Genomic DNA, 24,105 nt, shown 5'->3' on the forward strand with positions numbered 1-24,105 from the left:
GTATTACCCTTATGTATTACTTTATGTTTATGAAGTAAACATAAACTTACCATACAATCTAGCAATTCCGCTCTTAGGAATGGAGCCAAGAGAAATGAAAACATGTCCAAGGAAAGAAGCATTATTCATAATAGCCCCAAACTGGAAACAATCTAAATATCCATCAATTGGTAAATAGATATACAAAATGTGGAATGTCCATACAGTGGAATACTGTTTCGGCTATAAAGTGGAAGAAATTAATAAATGCTACAGAATGAAATGACCTCAAACATAAAGACTACATATTGTATTATTCTGTTTATATGAAATTCCAGAAAAGGCAAATTTATAGACAGCACATCAGGAGTTGCCTAGTATTGGGATGAGAACAGAAATTAACTGCAAACAGGCACAAAGGACCTTCTAGGGGTTATAGAAACATTCTAAAACTGAATTGTAGTGATGATTGCACTTATCTGTAAATTTACTAAAAACCATTGAACTGTATGTACATTTACAGTGGGTACATGTTATGGTATGTAAATTATACCTTAGTAAAACTGGTTTAAAATATATAGCATTGATTTTATTCACAAAAAGTCTATGTATCACCCTTTGATCCCTTCTTCCTCACACTAACTCTTTCTGGCCTATGTGGCAATAAAAACAGACATGTCACAGATGCAGTTTTTCATATTGAGGTAGTGATTTTTTTCCTATATCAAAGCAAGAAAATGGAGAAGGTCTCAGAAAAATCTCTTTAGTTACTTGAGACTCAGTACTCTCTATCCGTTGTTCCACTTGGTCATATTAGAAATAAATGATAGATTAGGGAAACAAATAGGTATAGTTTTCATTGAAGAACCATGTCTTCCTTTCCAGTCCCGTTCATAGAAACTTTGCACATGGGAGTGCTTAATTCGTCTAGGCCAGCTTGTCTGGCACAAAGACTTCATGCATGGGCTTTGGACTTTTGAACCTTTAGTAGTCACATGCACGAAAATATTACTGCATTCTTGATGCTTCAGTCACCTTGATGACCTTAAATCATATAAAGTCTCACCATAAAGGAATGGTTAAGTAAAATAGGATGCACCCATAAAGTTGAATAATACACAGACATTAGCCTGTTGTTATTAAAAATAGATTTCATTTTTTGGCTCTTTATTTTTCTGTATATGGCCTCTTTTGCCTGGAACTGTCCTTGTTCTCAGATTAAGGATTTAGGACCTATCTTGTTCCCATATTCTGCACATATTAGTTATTAGTAAAAATTTATTGGATAGGTGGGTGAATGGAATTAACCAGAAGTTACCAAGTTCATGAAAAGCATCAATGAAGCAAAAATACACAAAATTCCTAAGTGGGAAGTTACCCAGAAAATTTAATTTCTGGTATTTTATATGAGATGTCTGTTTTTACTTTCTGTGCCCCAATAATCCTAGACCATGCATTCTAGACCATTTATTCATCCTTTTGACAAATATTTATTGAGCATATACTGTGTGCCAGGGACTAGGTACATTTCTATCTAGTGAAAAAAGGCAAGAAATACCTGAGGCTTCATAGTTGAAAATGGGTGAACTGTGTAATAATAGGTTATGCAAATAGTACAATAGTCATAGTTTTCTTCTCACACTGGGAAAACTAGATGTTTTGCTTGTCTTTACTTTTAAATACCTTGACCATAAAAGCCCTCCCTCATTATAAAATTTAGCATTTATTTTTTTAATTTGTTTAATTTTTATATCAAACTGGATTTTATTAATTAATTTATTTTTACTTATAAATTTTTTTAATATGAAATTTTTTATATGAAATTTATTGTCAAATTGGTTTCCATACTTTAGCATTTAAGTAATAAAGTAGGGCCCATAGGCCACATTTAAATAATAAAGTAGGGTCCATAGGCCACTGAACAATACCACCTTAGTGCTACAAACTCAAAGTTTCTCAAATCTTTCCACCACCGATCAGGTCTTCCATAATTTTTGTTGGTAGATCTCATAGTTTTGAAAAAATGTTCAGCATCCCTCTAGTCATTATTTAGTAGTTTCTCATTTTTAATTTATCAAACATGTATCTCTGCCAAAGCTTCTGCTTAAATGAGAATAACTACTGTTGTCACCTTTGATAGAATCCTCGCTATGTTTACAGAAGTTTGACAGTGTAACTAGTTAACAGTAAGCATATTATTTATAAATTATTTGAAATACTGAAAATAGTGAACCCCATTGCTACTTTCTCACACCTGTAAACCATGTGCTTATGGTTTATCTGGAGAAAAGGGGTTTATACCAGGCTGGGACCACACAGATACAGGTATATCTTAGCCAAATCTGGGACTTAATAATAAAAACATCTGCTGGACACACACACACAAAAAAAACATAAAAGGTAAGGGGTTAAATAACAGGCATTTTATATATAGACAAATCCTCTGGGAAACAAGAGTTTCCATTCTCTGCCTTTCAGCATACTGACCCTAGCAGCTGTGTGAACTCCAAGCTTCTTGCAAAGAATTACAAAGGTAGCTGAATCACCATATCTTTACACCAAATGAAATTATATTTCAGTCAAATTTTACTGAAAATAATAGTTTAAATATATTTTAAATTAATGAGACAGTTTTCAGAAATTAGGATAAGAAGCATACATCCACTTTAAAAGAACACAGAGGTACATACACACATATTATAAGTATGCTATCACTGAACACATTTAGAAATTATAATTATACAATAATGCCATGGAATCCATAATTGGGGAAGGTGCAATATTATGTTTGGTGGCAAAATGGTTAGGAACTATTGGGCTGTTTATGACTGGAAGTCTGAATATATGAAATTAATTTTTAATTAAAGTGAGTAGTTTAGATTAGATACCAAAATAATGTAATAACTTAATATGACTTGAACATTGGCTTTTTTAAACGTTTATTTATTTCTTTTGAGAGAGAGAGAGAGTGTGGAGAAGGTGCAGAGAGAGAGAAGGGAGAGAATCCCAAGCAGGCTTTGTGCTGTTAGCACAGAGCCCTATGCAGGGGCTCAAACCCATGGAACTGTGAGATCATGACCTGAGCCAAAATCACGAGTCGGATTCTTAACCAATTAAGCCACCCAGATGCCCCCTTTGGATTAGCTACAAGAATATGTGGCCCATAGTTTCCAACATTTTCATCAGTGAGACTTCCTTAGCACAGATTCCTCAGAGCCTGAGACAAAAGGTTACGTGCTAACGCTATATTAAGGGAGTATAAACCAAGGAAACAAGTGAATGAAAGGGGAGTAAGGCAAAGAAGAAACAAATATAAGAAAAGGAATTACAGAGCTGGCAGAGGTGATTGCTTTATTCAACTGAAATCTTCAGAGAGACCATACAATTCCTAATTATGGAAGGGGGAATTACAAGGCGCTATTACTGCTAGTTCCTGTCTCACATTGGTGTGTTAGCCCTACTAGGGCATTGTTTCCCCTACTTTACTATTGCACAAATCCAGTAGCCCTACTGCATCTCATGTCTCAGCAACAACCAGGAAGTCCAGGGACAGAGGAGAGAGTCTATACAGCATTACACAAGACATTGATTGACTTGTGCTCATGATTATCATAAATGACTAGCAGTAGCCACTATAGCCAACCCTTCAGTCTGAAGCAGGATGTTAATAACAGGGACCCAGCTCCAACCCATGGGAATAGTTCACACCATCACTAGAGCCAGTGTAGCTAGACAGTGGCAGGTAAGTATATCTAGAGTGGCAAATCCGTAAAGTTCAACCCTTACACCACATAGATCCAGTAATACTCTCTTTGGCATCTGTTCTCACCTGGGAACACGATACTGTGAAACTCTGAATTCTTTTCTGAGAGGAGAGATCTAAATCCAATTCTTCAAGAAGATGACCAGTACAGTCTCCCAAAAAGACTTAGAAAGGGTTAGTAAATGAAGAGTAAGTCCCTGCTGCTCCTGCCAGTCCTGGATTCCATAATGTATGCTCCTTATCTCCCTCCTTCACCCATTTCAGAGCAAAGAATATCAAAATAGATTTCAGAACAAACAATGATTACCTATCAAGGAAGGTCATTTCATAATGATAAATGGATCGTTTTGTCAGGAAGAAGTAACAGTCCTAAATGTTTATGCACCAAATAACAAAGCTTCAAAGTGGCAGAAATCCGCAAATGTAGAGATTTTAACTCATCTCTCAGTGGTTGAAAGAACAATTAGGAAATCCACTAGCATGTAGATGACTTTAAACAGTTCCATTAACCAACTTGACTTAATTATTTTTTTATACGACAGTCCGCTTAACAATAGCATAGTTCCAATTCTTTTTAGGTATACACAGAAGATTCACCAAGACACCAATATTCTTGTCCATAAAACAAGTCTCAGTAAATTTAAATGGACACAAACCATTACAGTATTCTCTGACCACAATGTGTTTACACTGGAAACCAGTAATAGAAAAATATCAAGAGGAGTGCCTGGGTGGCTCAGTCAGTTGGGTCTCCAACTGTTGGTTTTAGCTTGGGTCATGATCTCACAGTTCATGTGATTGAGCCCCTCATCAGGCTCCATGCTATCAGCACAGATACTCTCTCTTTCCTCTCTGTCTTTCCTCTCTCTCTGCCTCTTCCCCCCATTCGTGTGTACTCTCTCTCTCTCTCAAAATAAATGTATAAACACTAAAAAGAGAGAGAGAGAGAAAAAAGGGGCACCTGGGTGGCACAGTCGGTTAAGCATCCAACATTAGCTCAGGTCATGATCTCCCAATTCATGGGTTCGAGCCCTGCATCAGGCTCTTTGTGCATAGCCTGGAGCCTGCTTCAGATTCTGCCTCCCTCTCTCTCTACCCTTCCCTGCTCACTCTCTCTCACTCTCTCAAAAATAAATATTAAAAAAAAATTTTTTAAAGAAAAATATCAGGAAATTTCACAAATTCTTAGAAATTAAACAACATATTTCTAAATAATACTTGGGTCAAAAAAAAATCACATTGGAGGGGCGCCTGGATGACTCAGTCAGTTAAGAGTCGACTTTGGCTCAGGTCATGATCTCGCAGTTTGTGGGTTCGAGCCCTGCATCAGTCTCTGTGCTGACAGCTCAGAGCCTGGAGCTGCTTCAGATTCTGTGTCTCCCTCTCTCTCTGCCCCTCCGCCACTCATGCTCTGACTGTCTCTCTCAAAAATAAATAATAAAACATTTAAAAAAAATTTTTTTAAATCACATTGGAATTTAGAAATATTTTTAATTGAAAAATAGTGAAAACAAAACCTCAAAATTTTTAGAATGCAGCTAAACAAGTGCCTAGAAGGAAATTTATAGCATTAGATGCTTATTTTAGAAAAGAGAAATTTATTCCATTAGTGAACTAAACTTCTTAAGAAACAGCAACACCAAAAAAAAGAAATTCAAATCAAAGTAAGCAAAGTAGGAAATAATAAAGAGCAGAAATCAATAAAATAGGAATAGAGAAAATTAATGAAACTGAAAGCTGGTTCTTTGAGAAAATCACATTAATAACCCCCTAGCCATATTAACCAGGAGAAAAAGAAGATACAAATTGCCAAAATCAGGAATGCGAGAGTCTATCATTATAGACCCACAGACATTAAAAGGATAAGGGAATGTCATGAGCAACTTTATGCCAATAAATCTGACAGTTTACATGACATGGACAAATTCCTTGAAATAACAAATGACCAGAGCTCATTCGAGAAGAAAGAGATAACTTGAATAACTTCATAGCTGTTAAATATAAATTGAATTTGTTGTTTAACACTTTCCTGCAAGGGAAAGATGCCCTGACAGGTAAATTCTATCAAATACTTAAGGAAGAAATTATACCATTTCTACACAAACTGCTCCAAGAAGTTGAAGTGAAAGGAACACTTTATGAGGCCAATGTTACCTCCACACCAAACCAGACAAAGACATTACATAAAAAGTAAACTACAGACCAGCATGTGTCATGAACAAGATATGAAAGTCCTTAACAAAATTCTAACAAATTGAGTCCAACCTTATATAAAAGATAACAGGGACAATATATTAAAAAGGACCTGTCATGACTAGGCAGGGATGGGGAGCATTGTCATCTGTCAGAAGCGTAACGATGACTGCCCTCTCTGATGGAGTTGACAGGGAGATATTGCCATGGAACTGGGCTCTCTTGGTATCAGTGAGGATACCAAGACCACTTGGCAGCACTTAATTCTCAGATGTATTATTGTAAAGAGCAAAAAGGCTGGAAGGCAACCATTTGTTAGCTCATCTTTTATCTTTGTTACTACAAAATCCAGAACTCCCATTTAAATTTCCACAGAGAAAACCTCACAAAGAGGCACCAGGGAAATTACCTTAAAAACTTAGGTCTCTTCTTTTAATAATAGGTACATTGAAGATGTAAGAAGAGAATATGAACTAACATTAAAAATTCTCCAGGGATGGGGCACCTGGGTGGCTCAGTTGGTTGAGCATTCAGCTCTTGATTTTGGCTCAAGTCATGATCTTATAGTTTGTGAGATTGAGCCCCCATAGCGCTGACAGCGTGGAGCCTGCTTGGGATTCTGTCTCACTCTCTCTCTACCCTTCCCCTGCTCACTCTCTCTCTCTCAAAAATAAACACTTTTTAAAAATAAATAAAAATAAAAATAAATTCTCCTAGAATGACCTGTTTTATTCTTACAATTATTGCTAAGATTTTTATAATCTAGATTTTATTGTTGTTAACCATTGCATTTCAAGGCTTAATGAAAATGTTTCTAAGTCCTGTTTATAATTAATGGTAAGACTAGATAAAATTCTAGATTTTTGTTTTTGTTTGATTTCATTAAGGGACATCTAAGGTTAGAGCTACAGAGGGTAGCTGTACAAGAAAGCCCTGTACTGTTTCCTTATTTGGACAGATTATTTCTCCTATGTTAGCATCTACTTAAGACATCTTATTTTTTTCTAATTCATTATTACATGTGAAAGGAAATAAATTTAAATGAGGGAGAGGAAAATGTGAGATAAAAAGAGTATAAAGATCTTTTTGAGAACTGTGGGGCTTTCCAGCAATCCATGAAAATTCTTTAAATTCCCTTTTTGATGAAATTCTGAAATTTTTCACATTCATAGGTCCTAGTTTTAGATCTTTTAGCATTGATATACAAATTTGTTTAGTTCTATTCAGAGAGAGTTGTTAAACTAAATGTATGAGAGATGTGAGAGAGAATATGTAGGAGATCGTTATATTTTGGTTTTGATTATTTAAACTTCATGGTGGAGATGAAATGATCATCAGCAACTTTTAAAAAAAATATTACTACTGCTCTTATTATCTAGTCACGAATTTGGATAATAATGAACAAATTAATCTCTAGGTTTATGGGTGTTTTGTTTTTTTTTAACTTGTTTTACTCTCTTTTTTAGCTACATTGACAAGCTATTCTGAAAACGTGGAACGCACAAAATATGTTGGGGAAAGCAGTAAAGAATTAGGATCTGGAGGAAACCTGAAACCTTGGCAGTCTCAAAAATCCAGTATGGATTCGTGTTTGTATCGAGTAGATGAAAACATGACGGCTTCCACCTATAGTCTGAATAAGATCCCTGAGAGGAATTTGGAAACTGTTCTATCGCAGTCAGTACAGTCTATTCCTCTGTATCTTATGCCACGGCCAAATTCAGTAGCAGGTAAGAGTTTTTAAAAATTGACCATTTTACTGGCGTGTATACTGAAATGAAAGTAAATTCTGCTTTAACAGAATTTTCTATTCATCTTCTTTGACTGTTCTTTTGTGTGGCTAATATGCATGTGGATATCTTTTTGAACCTGGGGGAAGGCTCATGGTCAAGTGGTGATTCTGCTCCCAAAATGTGTAAAAACACTCACAAAATCATAAGTAAAACCTGTAAAGTGTATGGTTGAATTTCTAAAAGTATTTTTTTCATATCTGAAGTCTTTGAAAAGATTTCAGTCTGTGGTTTTTAAAAACATTAGTTTAAAAAAAAAACATTAAATTGAAGAGTATTTCAGTAGAATTTATATTATTAGAAATCATCATCCATAGTTTGAAGGAGAGGCAGGCAGGCAAGAATTTAGCTTCCCAGTCCATGAGCTCAATATTTCCACCATATCCATCCTATCGTAGAAGAATCACCAGGTACCTACAAGTGCTAAAGAAGAACTCAGACACTACTAGCAGGCTCAGTCAGAAAGTCATAAAGGAATGTCAAGGGATGCCTGGGTGCCTCAATCGGTTAAGCGTCTGACTCTTGATCTTAGCTCAGGTCATGATCTCAGTCATGAGAGTGAGCCCTGCATGCGTAGAGTCCGCTTAAGATTCCTCCCTCTGCTCCTGCGCCACGCACATGCATGCGCTCACTAGTTCTCTCTCTCTCTCTCTCTCTCTCTCTCTCTCTCTCTCTGTCTCTCTAAATAAATAAATAGATAAAGAAATAAATAAAGAAAAGTTTTTTAAATAAAGTAAAAAAAAAAAAAAAAAAGAGAATAAGTCAGACCAGGAGCTTTTGCAGATAGTTGGGCAGTCGGGCATTTTCAAAATGCAGCATCATCTACACTTTGTCCCTAATATGAAATCATAGTCGTGATTGTCTTTCTTACTTGCTCGATGAATGCCTAAAAGGTTTATCTCACGGACACAAAATAATAAAATACCTATTATAGTTAAGAGCTCTTATTTCCCAGGTGTAATGATTTATGTTATGCAGATAATAGTGTGATGCTTCTTGCCTTTTTGTACTTTTCTAAAACATTACTCTTTGTTCTGTCCTCTGGGAGACCATCAGCATCAGTCATCACATGTGATTATGTGGTGATGGCTCATCTGGAAGATCAGTAAGTGTAGACAATTTAATATGTATTTTTCAAGATTATTCATTTTTACATAGTAGCAAAAAACTTTTCCCTCCTAGGTTCTTTGGAATATGTTGGTCCCCAGGGATGATGTCATATTATACTTTAGAATGCTATAACTTAGAAAGGGCCAGGCAAATTCAGTCTTTCCAGGAGAGAAACATATAAACCCTTGCTTACATAAAATTGGGGAAATATAGCTACCAACCTTAATGGTACATCCCAATTTATTTAAGCTACAGTGATTTCTAAGAAAGTTCTGGCTCTGTTATTTGAGAAGGGCATTGAGCATTTAGTAGAAGACAGAAATATAAGCTTTCTTGTCCTCTCTTTACTGGAGAAATTATAAAATACTTTGCCCTTTTTTTTTTTTTACATTTTAAATTGTATTTAATTTTATTTATTTTTTTAATATGAAATTTATTGTCAAATTGGTTTCCATACAACACCCAGTGCTCATCCCAACAGGTGCCCTCCTCAATGCCCATCACCCACTTTGCCCTTCTTGAGCATAAATATCTGTAGATTTATTATTTTACCCTATGCAGATACTAGTGTGTACAAAGAGTTGTCCAGGACTAATTAGCCAGATATAATTCTTCCCTCTAAGGTTTTCTAACACTACTGCTTTCTAGAAATCAGCACAAGGCAGCTTTCAGAAGTATCAGTGAGTCACCAATTATTTCTCTAATACATGTAGGAGAAATTAACTGTTAAGCTCTATCACAGAGAATAGAACCCAGTTTTCTATACCAGGTATTTTAATCACCAGGTTAAAAAAAAGTTTGCCATTTGAAATGTTTTTTTTTTTTTTAAACTTCACAAAGCAAGCAAGAGTAGTAGGCAAAGAGTACACTCTTTCATTTACATGGATTGTAAGATTCTTGTTTATTTAGAATTTTATCTTGTAAGAACTGATATCCTAGTTACTTAATAAAATCTTTTAAGTTATGTTCAATTTTCAGGGAATTGTCATCTAATTTATGAATTTGGATGGCTTCTAAACTACCTCTCGTGATATATTTTTTGCTAACTGCCATTTACAAACTTTACCGCTTATAAGCATCAATATATTTGTGGCTACACTTAGACTTAAAGAAAGTTTTTGCATATTCTTTGGGACACTGACTTCAGCAAATATTAAGATAAGAATTTTATGGAGAATTACAGGATGGAATTCTAATTGACAACCATTGTTGTGTTGGTAAAATAGTCAGCGTCAAATTTACAGTAATTTTGGTATATTTATAAATAATACAGTAATTTATAAAGTATCATACAGAGGAGGGAAGCATCTGAGTGCAAAGGGAAAGGGTGGAGAGGAATAGAAGACATCACAGAGAAGGACAAATAAGAAGTCACAGAAAAAAGAGGAAGGAGTTACTAAGAAGTTAAAGAAGTTGGCACATTATTTCAGCATGACCAAACCGTGGGATACAGTGAAGAAATAGTAGAAAATGATGTTGAAGGTGATACCAAGGAGCTTATATGCTCTGATGATAAATGCTAGGTTTATTTTGTTGCTAGTCAGGAGTATAAGCAGGAGCTATACTATCAAATATGCTGTTTAGAAAATGGCTGAATAGCCATCTGTATAGGATGGACTGAAGGAGGAGAGCCAGGAGTTAGAGAAGATAGTTCTTTAAAAGCTTGTGGGGTATTATGCAGTATTATAGGGAGTGAATCATCAGGTATCAGTAGAGTTGAGAAAATGGTTTAGGAGAGTTTCTTCTTTTTTGCCTTAAAAAATAGCATTTATTAGATTTTTTTTAATATAGAGAAATAACAAGGAAGAAAACAAAACAAAAATGAGCCATAATTTCCTTTCCCAGTGGTTCCTGCTGACATATTCTAGAAATTAAAAAAAATCATGTGTGTTACATAATAAATATGCAAATCAAATAAAAATTCAAATTCAAGCCAAAAAATACAAAAGAAAAAGGAAAAGCCTTCCCTTTCCACCTAGTTCCCCTCTCCAATGATAAAGTGATTAAGGTAAGTATGGGCAATCTGTAGCATTAAGTCTTAAGCTTAGTTTTCTGAATATAAATTTGGATGTTCATACACCTTTAAATGAAAATTCTAAGATATGAAAAATAAAAACTACTGTCTTTTATTGTTTTCAAAATGTGAACCACTACTGCATGTTTATTTTTTAAGCCCTTTGTAGTTGGAAGGAAGTGGAGAACCTTGTGGATTTGCGGTTGCATGGCAGAAATTATCAGAGAGTAGGATGTCTCTGGTCATCCTGGATGTCTTAAAAGGAGACTGGCTGTGAATTAGAGGGATGTGGGAAGCAGGAAATGTTCACTTGCAGCAGCTGTCCTCAGGGCTTTGTGTGAAAATGAGGAGTCTTCAAGGAATTATAAGCAGCAGAAGTCAGTTACAATATAAACTCTCACCATCTACTTGTTAATGTTTGGAGCTGCACATTTTCCTAAGAAAAGGATCTTAAGAATCAGGTAAATGCAAAATCGGAATCATGGGGGATTTGGATGAATCCAATCAGAAGCTTAATGAAGATTTTATAAAGAGGAAAAAATGGGCTTTTCAGCAGTCAGAGTGTTGGCTTTATGAATCAAGGGCATAAGGACAGCAGAGTGGCTTCTTGCCCAGGCTGTAGCAGACAACGTCATCCAAGATCCCTGCTCAGGTCAGCCAGAATGATAATCGTGCTACTAAAACCTGTTTGCACTAGTAACACCTGATCTAAGAAGAAACAATTCAAACGGGTTTTATACTCAATATAGAGTTGCCTCTGGAATGTTTTGTACCAAATGTCTGCTGGATTTTTTTTTTCTGCCCACTTATTTAGGTTATTTTGACTTCAAAAAAGTATGTCAGTTAAATGTTCTATAAATGAGTCAGCTGTTCCAATCCTATGAAGTCTCAAAAAAAAAAAATATATATATATATATGTATATATATGTGCTCCCTTTTTCCACTTCCCTCTTGGACCTTTAATGACATAGATTTTACTTAGAGATAGATTTTACATAGAAGTTTACTTTTTAAAAACATTTTCTTTTCACATAAAATTTTTTAAGTAGATTTGTTTTTCCTCTTTCTTCAGTTCACTTCGACTTACCTAATTATCTCCTATGCTTGTATCTGGAAAGTGTTCATTAAATATAGTATTAACTTGATGAAATTATCTCAGAAAAATTGGCCAGCACAGTTTCACAGTAAGAGTACCACTATGAGGTGGGGATATGTGTGTCCCTATAGATCTGTCATTGGTATTTGTATGTGATGATGATGTGCAAGGCATTGTTGCTATAGCCACCTGCTTCATCCTTAGCTTTCAAATAACCCCATAAGACACAACCTAATTTTTTATTCATTGATCATTTAAATGTAGTCAAACACAAAGTGTATATTAAATACAATTATTCAGTTATTAGGCAAGCATTTATTGAGCATGTATGTGCCAGGCACTATTTGAAACACTTGAGAATCATCAGTAAACAAAACAGAAATTCCCCCCTCATGGACCTTACATTCTAGCCAGGGCAAATAAAATAATCTTAGTAAGTAAGTAATTTATATAGCATGGTAGAAAGCGATATGTACTTTAGAAAAAAATAGAAGAGGGAAGAGGGATCAGAAGGAAGGAAGGAAGGAAAGGAGGGAGGGAGGGAGGGAGGGAGGAAGGTTGGTTATATGAACATCATTGGAGCTGAGCATATTATCATAGTGATGTCTGTTAAGCATTAAACAGAGCAATGAAGAGGGTGAGGACAGAGCCAGATATATCTAAATCTACGTAGGACCAGTCTGGAATTCAGTTCTATATTAAGCATTATGTGCACGGTACTCTGATTTGCTCTGAGGGGATAGGGTTATCAAAGATGAATCAGACATTACTTTCTCACCCTCAAGAACCTACTATAATAAGGGAAGACAGCCATGTAAGCAAGTTGCTGAATAACATAGGTCCTAATTAGCAATATACGTATGTGGTTGCTAAAGGGGAGAAGCAATTAATTTTGACTAGAGGATCTGTCAGGGAAGCAGAGAAAATATAGCCTTAGCAAATTTTGTGACAAAGATTGAGATGTTTGACAAACTAAGACGAAGACTTTCTCTCAGAAAGTGGCTTGCAAATAGAAGTTTCAAGAGATTATGAGGGAGAGTAAATGTGTACAACTAGCAGAACACAGAGCCCCAGCTAACAGAATCTCAGGTCTTCTGCCTCAGCTTTCCAATATTTATCTCATATTCCTTTAAATAATGGGCAAGAATTTTGAAAATGATTAAGCAGTGAGAAACAGAATAAGACTAAGGAGAATTATGATTTAATAAAGAAGAAAGGCTGTGAAAAAAAATACTGGAATATTTGATAAAGAAAATTGTTATAGATTCAGATATCAACAAAAAAGATTTTAATTGCTAACATAAGAAAAAGAACAAATGTTTTAATAGATGTAAGTAACACTAAATAAAATGTATTTGCAATCCTGATTAAAACAATAGTTCCCCATCGGCTGATTCAAATCTGTGCCCTGAATCAGGGCTTCAGAGCTATAGCCCTTAATACCAAAGATCACTGCTCTTCCTTAGTTCACTGTTTGCCTATGAGTATTTGGATTTGTGAAGGAATGAACTGTTCATTCAGTGACTGTAGTATTTGTCTTTTTCCCCTAATGTCATCTGGCTGAAAGTGAGACATGTGCTCATTCCAAAACATATCTATGACATTTCTTGATCTTGTGAAATAAAGCAGTAGAACAATTGATGTCCATTTTCCTAGGAATTGTGATGGTGAAGATTAGTTTAGCAAAACTTGTTAAGTTCACATTAACCATTTATATTTAACAAATGTTGCCAGCAGCTCTTTGAATAGAAAGCTGACCCTGTGAAAACTAGGCTGTGGCTAAAAGTACCTGCCAGATCTTTCCATTAAAGACAAATGAGAATGGATTATCTAACTGTTGCTCAAATCTGTACTCAAAGTATAGAGCTCCCTTTAAAAGAGTCGTAGATGAACATAATATAGAAAAAAGAAAGACCCTGGGATTTTTTTTTTCTTAACACAGCTTTTTGCTCCACTCCATGTTGTATATTTCTCTATCGTTCTGCCCACTGTTAATGAAATAAACGTCTTTTTATTAAAATGTATCAAACCATGTTAGTGTGTTGGCACGTAGAACCATTTTAATAAGAGAACCTTGCTTTAAAATTATATAATGTGCCATCAAATATTGCCATAACGGTAATTCAAAACTTAACACTCATCCACCTGTTAAGGTTTTGTTTGCATTGTGTTTTAATGTGAGTAAAAGATTCTCATTGTCACTGATACTTCTTTCATATTACTCTTCAGTTTATCAGCTTTAGAAAGTAACTTTACATATTTTTTCTTACTAAAAAAAATTACAAATTTGGGGCTTTTATTTGTTCTTTTGTTTCTTACTGTGGAAAATATTTGAAGCCTAGAGATTTATTAGCCTGCAATCACAGGCCTCTTCACTTTGCATACAAGGTCTTTATTATTGCCCAAGTTTGATTACTTATCTTTGAAGCCATAAAAAACAGAGTTGAGGGAAAGTGACAAAGATGAAGAAAGGATGAAAACTAAGATTCTTAAGAGAGAATTAAATCTGTTTAGCTTTAAAGAGGGAGAGATGGTACAATGCAAATAGCACTCACTGGATTGACGGGCCAGATAGCTGGTTTTGAGGCCAGACTCTGCCATAAATGAGTGATTCACTGCAGACAAGTCACTCTACTGTCTCCTAATATATAAAATGAGGGGATTTAACTAATTTAGGGTCAAAACACTTTGTATATAAAGACCATCTAGTAAATATTTTAGACTTTGCAGGCCAAAATGGCCTCTCTGGCAACTACTCAACTCTGTTGTAAATGAATACTTGATGAATAGGCAAGGCTGTGTTCCAATAAAACTTTATTTACAAAAATAGGCAGGAGGCCAGAATTCATCTACAGGCCTTAGTTTGCTGACCTCCGGACCAGATGACCTTTAAGATTCCTCTCACGTCTTCATTCTGTGATGCTGCTTTATTATCAACATACATATCTGAAAGGATTGCTTCTCCATTATTTTCTATTCTGTACCAGTTGGGGCTAGCCAGGAGGCAGGAACCACAGTTATTTTAACAGAAAATTCAATATATAAAGAATGGTAGACTATGTTTAAATGAACTGGAAAGGTAAAAAGAAAACACAGAGGTAGTATGGGTTTGGCAACTGCCGGAAGCAGCTACCACCTCTGAGCCTGTGGAACAAGAGGAGGGTGGGATTGTTAAACTATAGAAACTTGAAAGAAAGGCCCCACAAAGCTGAAACTCCAATCTCTGTGAAAGGAGCCCTGCTCAGCTGATGCTAATATTTCTGAGCTCCAAGGAGAGCTCTATGGGAATGGGACCTCTGAGGGTTCCCCCCCTTGGGGGTGGTGGGGGATAGCTACACATATGAAGAACCAAACAAAACAGACTTTGATTAAAGCAGGAGAGACACTATTAAACTTCAGAAAGAACTAATTCACAGAACCACATTAGAGTACCAGTGGGAATGGTGTAAGTCATCGTCCCCAGTGTTTTTAAATGAAAAATCATGCAGTTATCTTTCCTGGATAGTTTTAATTTCAGAACGCAGAGATCAAGATTATCTCTTATTCCTCTGTTACTCTCCCAGTGGGAATGGTATAAGAGTCATTGTCTCCAGTGTTTTTAAATAAAAGATTAAATAGTTATCTATTCTGGATAGTTTTAATTTCAGAATGCGGAAATCAAGATTATCTCTTATTCCTCTGAGACTCTCCCACTGATGTGTAACATGGCATTTGACTTCCTTTCTTGGTTTAGTTCCCTGGACTAGCTTCCAGAGACTTTTATTTCCTCATAGAAAGTATATCTGTGATCTAGTTAAGTTCCTGTCATCTCGGTTTCCAGTAGACCCAAGTAACTAAGCTAATTGCATTAGTGGAAGGATGAGGGGAATATAGATCTCTGGCACATGTTCTCTCTTGTTCTTTTCTGTTTTCCTCTCTTTTCTGTTTTATCTGTCTTTTCACTCCCTTTTTCAGCCCAGAGAGCACTTTGTGACTTTCTTTGTGCCACTTAGTCATAATCCACTGTGTATTGTTGTTTGTGCCTTATCTCAATTGGGGATGTGGACAATACTTCATTAGAGCTCTCCAGCCAAGAATGATCTCAGTTTGTTTCTTCTCACCCACTCAAAACAGTCACCAGAGGCAAACTGGCAGCTAAGCCAGGGAGGGCATCAAAAACAGGGCCTGGCACACAGTAAACTCTGGGTAAATAATTGTCATTGAATAACTGAGTAACCCCCGACACAGTATCTTACATAATTGGCAACAGATTGAATCAACAGTTTCATTAATAATTTATAAGCTCTAAATAATTATTTTCTGACAGAAGTTTGGGGGTTGTGTTGTTGTTGTTAAAAACTATTTTTGTGCCCAGCACTTTCTGATTCTTAATTTCTTCATTTTTTGGTTTATTGTGAATGGACCCAACAGCTCTCAGTATACAGCAGTGCCAATACCCATTTATCCCCCTTTCTTGTGCCATTTTCTCTCTCTGTGTTGTGCCTGGGTTAAAGGGTTTCTTCATTCAATGGGAGACCATTATTACCTATGTTCAGAGGGCAACAAAGTGCTTTTTAGAATTCATGGACATTGACAGTTCCCTAAATGCTCTTTAGCAGTTCTCAGTCTGTTGTCCCAGGTGCCCATCTTTCTAATATATACATACAGGTGAAAAATGTTTTCATGTTTCATTCTTGAACATGAAGGGGAAAATGTTGAAAATAGAACTTCATGTTTTTCTTACAGCTCAATCTGATGACGTTTATACCTTGTTCTACAAATGGCATTTGTGACCCAAAAGAAGCAAAAACTAATAATCTTTGTTACGAGTACTAATGTGTTTGCTAACTTATTGCCAGTCCTCTTCATAAGCTCAGGCAATTGATAGTGATGAAGGAGCTGAAGACGACTCTTGACATTTTTTTCCCCTGGCACATGTTCTAGACACTGGTGAGGACATTGAGTTCAGCAAAACTCCTGGTAAATATATATGCTGGAGTAATCTCTGATTCCCAAGTTTGGGAGGTACAGACTAACTGAAAGTTTTCTAAGCTTACGTATTCTGACTAAACTTTTCTGTCTTGTCAGCCACAAGCTCTGCCCACTTGGAGGACCTTGCTTACCTGGATGAACAGAGACATACACCATTGAGAACTTCTCTTCGAATGCCGAGGCAGAGCATGGGCGGTGCTCGCACACAACAGGATCTGAGAGGTTAGAACCCCAAAAGGGCTTTTTCTGGGGATGCCCAGGCGAAAATGGAAATGGGCAATAGGCGAAAAGTTTCTTTGTTTCCAGTTTCCACGCTCACTTAAGTCTCCCTTAACCATAAGCCTAAAGCCATAGAATAGAAAGATAAACACAAATACATTATACTCATCATATACATTGTAATTTTGAACAGTTGGAAGCATTGATTCCTGGAAATTCTGAAAGAAAACAAGGGTAAAAGTGGTGATGGGGGAAACAACCTCTTTAAGGTCCTGGATTTCAGAAGTGAGTGTTGACTAACTTCAGCCCTAGTCACCCAGGTGAACTTGGTGCTAATAGTTACGTGTTTTGTAGAGAATGTATTTCATTTTGATTCTAGTGGCCATTTCTAGTGACGGACAGTACTTTTATTTACTTGGAGTCTCAGTGCTTTTAGTCCTGTCCTGGCAACATCTAAACAACTTAGTCCTTTTCCCACTCAGGCACCTATTTCTTTACACTCTTTATACATACTGCATGTTTCTGCAGTCAGGAACCTGATCTTTTCAAAGACTCTCATTTTGTTGATCATTTCAAAGACAGTCTAATTGAGAGACCTGTTTGTTGTATCACTGCTTGTGCCTCTTATTTATTTGTTCAAAATGAACCAAACTGTCTCCAGTAGCCTTAACAAATAGATGGTCTGCTTCCTCTAGTACCTAGTAATCCATAGCTCTACTCCCCCAAGTGCATTTTTAATTTTATCTTATAGATTATGTTCATCTTTCCTTTGGTCTCCTCCTCACCCCTTGTCCAGTGCTAATCTATATGGCACCACATGCATAACTCACACAGGAAAGGATTCATTCATGCCTGCTCTCCATTCTGGAATTCATTATGCTGAGTGTTTTTCAATGACTGACCCAGTAGGAGCATAAAATAATTGATTGTATTGCTGCAATTACCATACCTCGGTCAACTATAGTGAGTTGATGACCTCAGTCAGTTTTAGTTCCCAATCCTATTCATCCTGCTCACCGTTTCTTCAGTTAACCACATGCTAGTTTTGCTTAGTAGATACAGTTGTGTATTTCTAGCCCAGAAAGGAATTGCATTCAGCTTTATTTTAGTGCTGATAGATTGATTATATCCAAAGCCTGAATAAATCTAGTCAAAAGACTAAATAAATGATTTGTGCCAAAACCGGAATGCATAGCCATAATAAAACAGGTTGGACACACGATTTCACTCATATGTGGCATTTGAGAAACAAAACAAATGATCATAGGGGAAAAAAAGAGAGAGGCAAACCAAGAAACAAACTCTTAACTATAGACAACAAACTGATAGTTACCAGAGGGGCATAGGTGATGGGGATTAAGGAGGGCACTTGTGATGAGCACTGGGTATTGAGCTGTGTAGTTTTGAGAACCCTTTTGTTGGGTTCTGTTGATACTTGATGGTATATCTCCGCTCTATATAAATATTTAGTAAGATCTTTGGCAGATGTATTCTAGTGAGCTTGATATTTAGACACCGGTATCACTTGTATCTAGAAAACAACAGAAATCTTTTCTATTGCACTGAGCTTCAGCCTAAACATTCAGTAAAACCAAAGTAAATCCAATGATTTTTCAAAGCATGCCTAAATCTTTAGGGAGCTCTCTGCCCAAATAATGCATTCCTAACAAAAGCAATTGTATATCCTTTACAGATTGTGTCTCATCTTATTGTTTACACTAGAACTTAAAGACACAGTTTTCCATTGATACAGGTACTATGATATTAGTGTTTCAGCTCCTTAACGTTGTCTTTTCTTTCAAGACCTTTTCTTTTAGCACTCTAAATGGTTAGAACATACCATTCAGTTGAGTGCTTTAATCTGTAAGAGACTGGATATTTACTAAGCAGTATTTGCCTTCTAAAATTAGCATACTAATCTTCCCTCAAAAAGTAATATGTTATCTTAATTGCTGTTTACAAATGAATTCTGTGTCTTACCATATGACTTAAAACACATTTACAAGAAAGGAAAGCAAACTTGGATTGACTTTCCTTATATTTCTGTAGACCTGCTTGACAAACCTTTATAATTTGTGCTTCTTACATCCAAAACATTGCACTTTGTCACAGAAACAGAATCATATTGTTTTCCTGGCATAATTTTAGAAAACATGTCACATCATGCTTTCTATTTTATTTAAAAGAACATACAAATTGCAGTCATATTTTTGTTTTATATATTTTTCTTTGGTTGCGGTTGAAGTAAAACAACTTTACCCCCCCAAAAATAGTAAAGTGATTGAAACTTTTTGTAGTATACACTAAGATAAATCCTTGTATATTAAAGATATATCTTTCTATATTTTAAAGTATTACTCAAATCCTATGAAATAGTTTCTTAATCACAGTTAAATGGGTTTTAAATCATAAGTGATGAGGGAGGGGGCCCTGAGTGGCTCAGTCAGTTAAGCATCCAGCTTTGGCTTAGGTCATGATCTCATGGTTCATGAGTTCGAGCCCCACGTTGGGCTCTGTGCTGACAGCTTAGAGCTGTCCAAAGCTCTGCTTTGGATTCTGTGTCTCCCTCTCTCTCTGCCCCTCCTCGGCTCACCCTCACCCTGTCTCTCTCTCTCAAAAATAAATAAACATTAAAAATAATAATAAATAATAAAAAATAAATAAATCACAAGTGATGGGTTTTAAATGACCCTCAATCTTCAGTAGTGAGGTAGTGAATGGTCATGTACACTGTAGCCTGGCTACTAAATTTGCTGGCTGATTCGAAGTATGGAGATGATCTGAAATAATACTCTTGAGGATATGTCTGAAGAGGTATAAATCATTTATTGGGCACTTCAGGCATTCTTGCACTAGTCTGTTTAGAGCAGTGGTTCTCAAACTTTCTGGTTGTCAGCACCCTTTTACACACTTAAAAAAACCACTGAGGATTTAGGGCGCCTGGGTGGCTCAGTTGGTTAAGCATCTGACTCTTGATTTCATCTCAGGTCGTGATCTCAGAGTTTGTGGGATCGAGCCCACACGCTGTCAGTGTGGAGCCTACCTGGGATTCCCTCTCTCTTCTCTCTCTACCCCTCCCCTCACTTGTGGACTCTCTAAGTAAATAAACAAACGTTTTTTTAAGTTTATGGAGGACCCTAAAAGCTTGTGTCTATATGAGTTATATCTCTTGATATTTACCATATTAGAAGTTAAAACTGAGAAATTGTTAAAATATCTGTTCATTTTAAAAAAAAAAAAAAACAAGAGTAGACCTGTTCTTTGTGAATAATCATATAAGCTCTGGAAAATTCTTCTGTACTTGGGAAAGAATGAGTGTGGAAAAATACAGTAACCTTTTAGTATTATGAAAATAGTTTTGATTTTGTGGACGCCCTTGAAAGTATCTTCAAAACCCGCAAGGGTCCCCAGATCACACTTTAAGAACCACTGGTTTGGAGAGTACCACTGCATTTGAAGATAAGTGCCTTTACACGTTTAAGGACCACACATTCTATTTACAGAAATGCAAAAAAAGTGTAGTTTTAGAATTGGTTAGAAGTTGTTCATAAACACATTGTTTAAGAGAACAGGCAGAGAGCTGTACTTTTAATCTCCTGACTTCATTATTTTATGACTGGAAGTTTGTACCTCTTAATCCCCTCTATCTATTTCACCCATCCCCCTACCACCTCCCCTCTGGTGGCCACCAGTTTGTTCTTTGTATTTAAGAGATGTTTGTTCATTTGTTTTTAGATTCTAAATATAAGTGAAATCATGAGGTATTTGTCTTTCTTTGTCTACCTAAGTTTTTCCCAGCTCTTTACACTTTTAAGCTTGCAGGACCTCCTGTAGCTGACAGGCCCCACTCTTCCAGCTTTGTTTGCAAGTACTTTTTGAATATTTGTCCTGAATTCACTTAGGTTTTAGGAGATACCTTCGTTCTGGAATTCTGTCTAAGCTGTCAGTGTATAATTCTTTACTCATCTTATCACTAGCATTTATTATGATAACTTTGTGTTAGAAGGACCAGCCTGTTTTCACTGATGTTCTTTAGTTGTGTTATTTCAGTGCAGTGACTAACACCTTACAGATTATTCCCAGATTTGATGCACAGTGGCTTTGTAATTGTCTACTGACCATTTTGTATGAAACTCAACACTTAATGCCAGAAAGAGTACATATGCAATAAATGTTTGCTTGAATTAATAAAAAGAGTACAGGCATAGCTCGTTTGATAGTTACCTTAATAATAACTGCAATGGTTTGATCATCGTGATAGTGTTTTGACCACTGAAGCAGAAGTTGCTGGATAACATCTGAGCTACAAGTGGGGTATTAACACTAACATTTGCACAAAAAAAAAAAAAAAAAAAAGACTAGAAGGGAGATAAAATACAAAATAGAAAATTAAAATTTTTAAAAAAGTTAACATTTGCTTCATTAGTAAAAAGTCTCTTTTTTTTACTTCTCAAGACAGCTGTTTTGAACAACTGTTCTACCGAAATTGATGTTTCCAGATACCCAGCCCAACAATGGGGAAAAGGTCATTTAAGTGCACTGTCCAGGATCCCGCTGCAGCAAGTTACTAGATTCCTAGCTGTCAACCATCCAAGAACCTGAGCTTTAATGATAAAATAGTTACAGCAGATTATGTACCAGTGTGGAATATATAGCTGGCTAACCAACCATAAGTGCCTTTTCTAGTCCCAAATCCTAATGTCTTTGAGAGATATTAATATGAAACATTATTAAAGTTTTTAACTCAAGTTTTTAAAATTATTTTGGGGTCCATTTTAAAAAATTCATCACCATTGTGTTAATGTGGAGTTATGCTTGAAGTAACCAACCTGAAACCTGTCACTCTTTCTGACCATCTTAATGGACTATCTTCTTCCACAGAGAAAGACAGAAACTAAGTTTGCTGCTGAGCAAAAACAAAGATAAAGGTTATTGGTTTTTATAGATAAATGTAATAAATCTTTTTTTTAAGTCTCTCTTTTTTTAATTTATGTATTTAAATTCAAGTTAGTTAACATACAGTATAGTATTGGTTTCAGGAGAAGAACCCAGTGATTCATCACTTAAACACCCAGTGCTCATTCCAACAAGTGCCCTCCTTAATGCCCATCACCCATTAGCTCATCCACCCACCCACCAAGATAAATATAATAAATCTTATGATGGAATATATAAAAAGGACAAGGGAGAATTAAAATACACACAGCAAATCACAGCATACTGACCTCAAATAGTAGCTACTTGGGGTAAATTAACAGTAGATTATTAATGGTAATACTCTAACTTGCCTGATGCTAAATCATAATTACACTGTTCTGCTTTAAGAAATTACACATTCCTAATTAAAACTTATTTCCCAATGTATGTTCATTTCCTTGGGACTTGTACTGAATCCTGTTACTAAATGGCCATTCATAGGCATTGGATTTAGTTAATAGCTGCTTTAATAGATACTAGGTGAGAGGGCATATGTGCAAATGATAATCTGACTCATTGGCAGAATTTGTGTGAAATTGACCCTGCCACAATTATCGTGGCTTAGTCAAAGCAAAGAATTGAATTTTCATCAAATAAAATCAGTGTTTCACACTATTTGTGAGGCCCTTACTTTTCCAAAACAATGAATCCTTTATGAAGATGACTAAGATGCATGTCATGAAGCTAATATTCTTGCATTAGCCTACTGAGTCACACACCCCTGAGGTTGTGAGTCATCTTGATCATGACCTGGCTGGCTCTCACATTTACAAGAGAATATTTCCATCAGTCTCTTCTCTCTCACTGTTCATTGTTTTGTTTTTACAAGATTAAACTTGTTTCTTTATATTTAAAATCCAAAGATAAGGTTGCATGCACGTAACTGCCTACAGGTAAATATTAAATGCATAGATTGTCATATTCAGTTGTATGAAGTTGACCCTTGCACCCCCAGCCAGCTCTTAAAAACTGAGAACAAACTGAGGGTTGATGGGGGGTGGGAGGGAGGGATGGGTGGGTGAGGGATATTGAGGAGGACACCTGTTGGGATGATCACTGGGTGTTGTATGGAAACCAATTTGACAATAAATTTCATATTAAAAAAAATTTGAAAATGTAGTATTCAACCTGGATATCTTTGAATGTCTGCTAGAAACTATGCTTTTTGGAGTAGTCTGGGTATGGTTTTTTAAAAGCAGATCACTACTTGTTAAAGTAGCTCTAGATAGGTGCACAGATCTTGTTTTTATGTAAGCCAGTCTTATTTGGTAAATTTCATCTTAAAGTGTGAGAATTCAAAAAGTAGCTAATATACAACAAAGTTCCCTCACAAGACCCACAAGGGAGAGATAACTTTAAGAGAAGAAAGAGACTGTAAAACACATAGTCTTATAATAGGCACAGATTGACTCCTCGTATTAAATAACACGCTACTTAGGGGCACCTGGGTGGCTCAGTCGGTAAGCGTCCAACCTCAGCTCAGGTCATGATCTCGCGGTTTGTGAGTTCGAGCCCCATGTCGGGCTCTGCTGACAGTTCAGAGCCTGGAGCCTGCTTCAGATTCTGTGCGCACCCCCCCCCCCTTCTCTCTCCACCCCACCCCTGCTCGTGCTCTGTCTCTCTCTCAAAAATAAATAAAACATTAAAAAATAATAATAACACACTACTTAGAGAAAAGAAAGCCTGTGGAGTAACATGAGAGAGATTCTAATCATAAGTCTGCAAGAATAAATCTGAAAATATTCTTTTTTTTTTTTATTTTTTTTAACATTTATTTATTTTTGAGACAGAGAGAGACAGAGCATGAGCAGGGGAGGGTCAGAGAGAGAGAGGGAGACACAGAATCCGAAACAGGCTACAGGCTCTGAGCTGTCAGCCCAGAGCCCGATGCGGGGCTCGAACTCACGGACCGCGAGATCATGACCTGAGCCGAAGTCGGACGCCCAACCGACTGAGCCACCCAGGTGCCCCTGAAAATATTCTTAAATACCTT

At 36.3% G+C, this 24,105-nt stretch overlaps 1 protein-coding gene across 11 annotated transcripts in view; it reads left to right on the top strand.

Moving 5' to 3' along the window:
• TANC2 (tetratricopeptide repeat, ankyrin repeat and coiled-coil containing 2) overlaps nt 1-24,105 on the top strand; it is a 377,119-nt gene that overhangs the window by 235,772 nt on the left and 117,242 nt on the right. For all 11 annotated transcript variants that reach the window (XM_086687668.1, XM_086687670.1, XM_086687671.1 and 8 more), the window contains 2 exons: nt 7,402-7,665; nt 17,013-17,138. In XM_086687668.1, the coding sequence (XP_086543794.1) occupies nt 7,402-7,665; nt 17,013-17,138 (390 nt within the window). The remainder of the gene's footprint in view (nt 1-7,401; nt 7,666-17,012; nt 17,139-24,105) is intronic.

This window comes from Puma concolor, chromosome E1 (assembly GCF_028749965.1).
Source record: "Puma concolor isolate L17-30 chromosome E1, mPumCon1.1.hap2, whole genome shotgun sequence".
In the NCBI taxonomy this organism is placed as follows: Eukaryota; Metazoa; Chordata; class Mammalia; order Carnivora; family Felidae; genus Puma; species Puma concolor.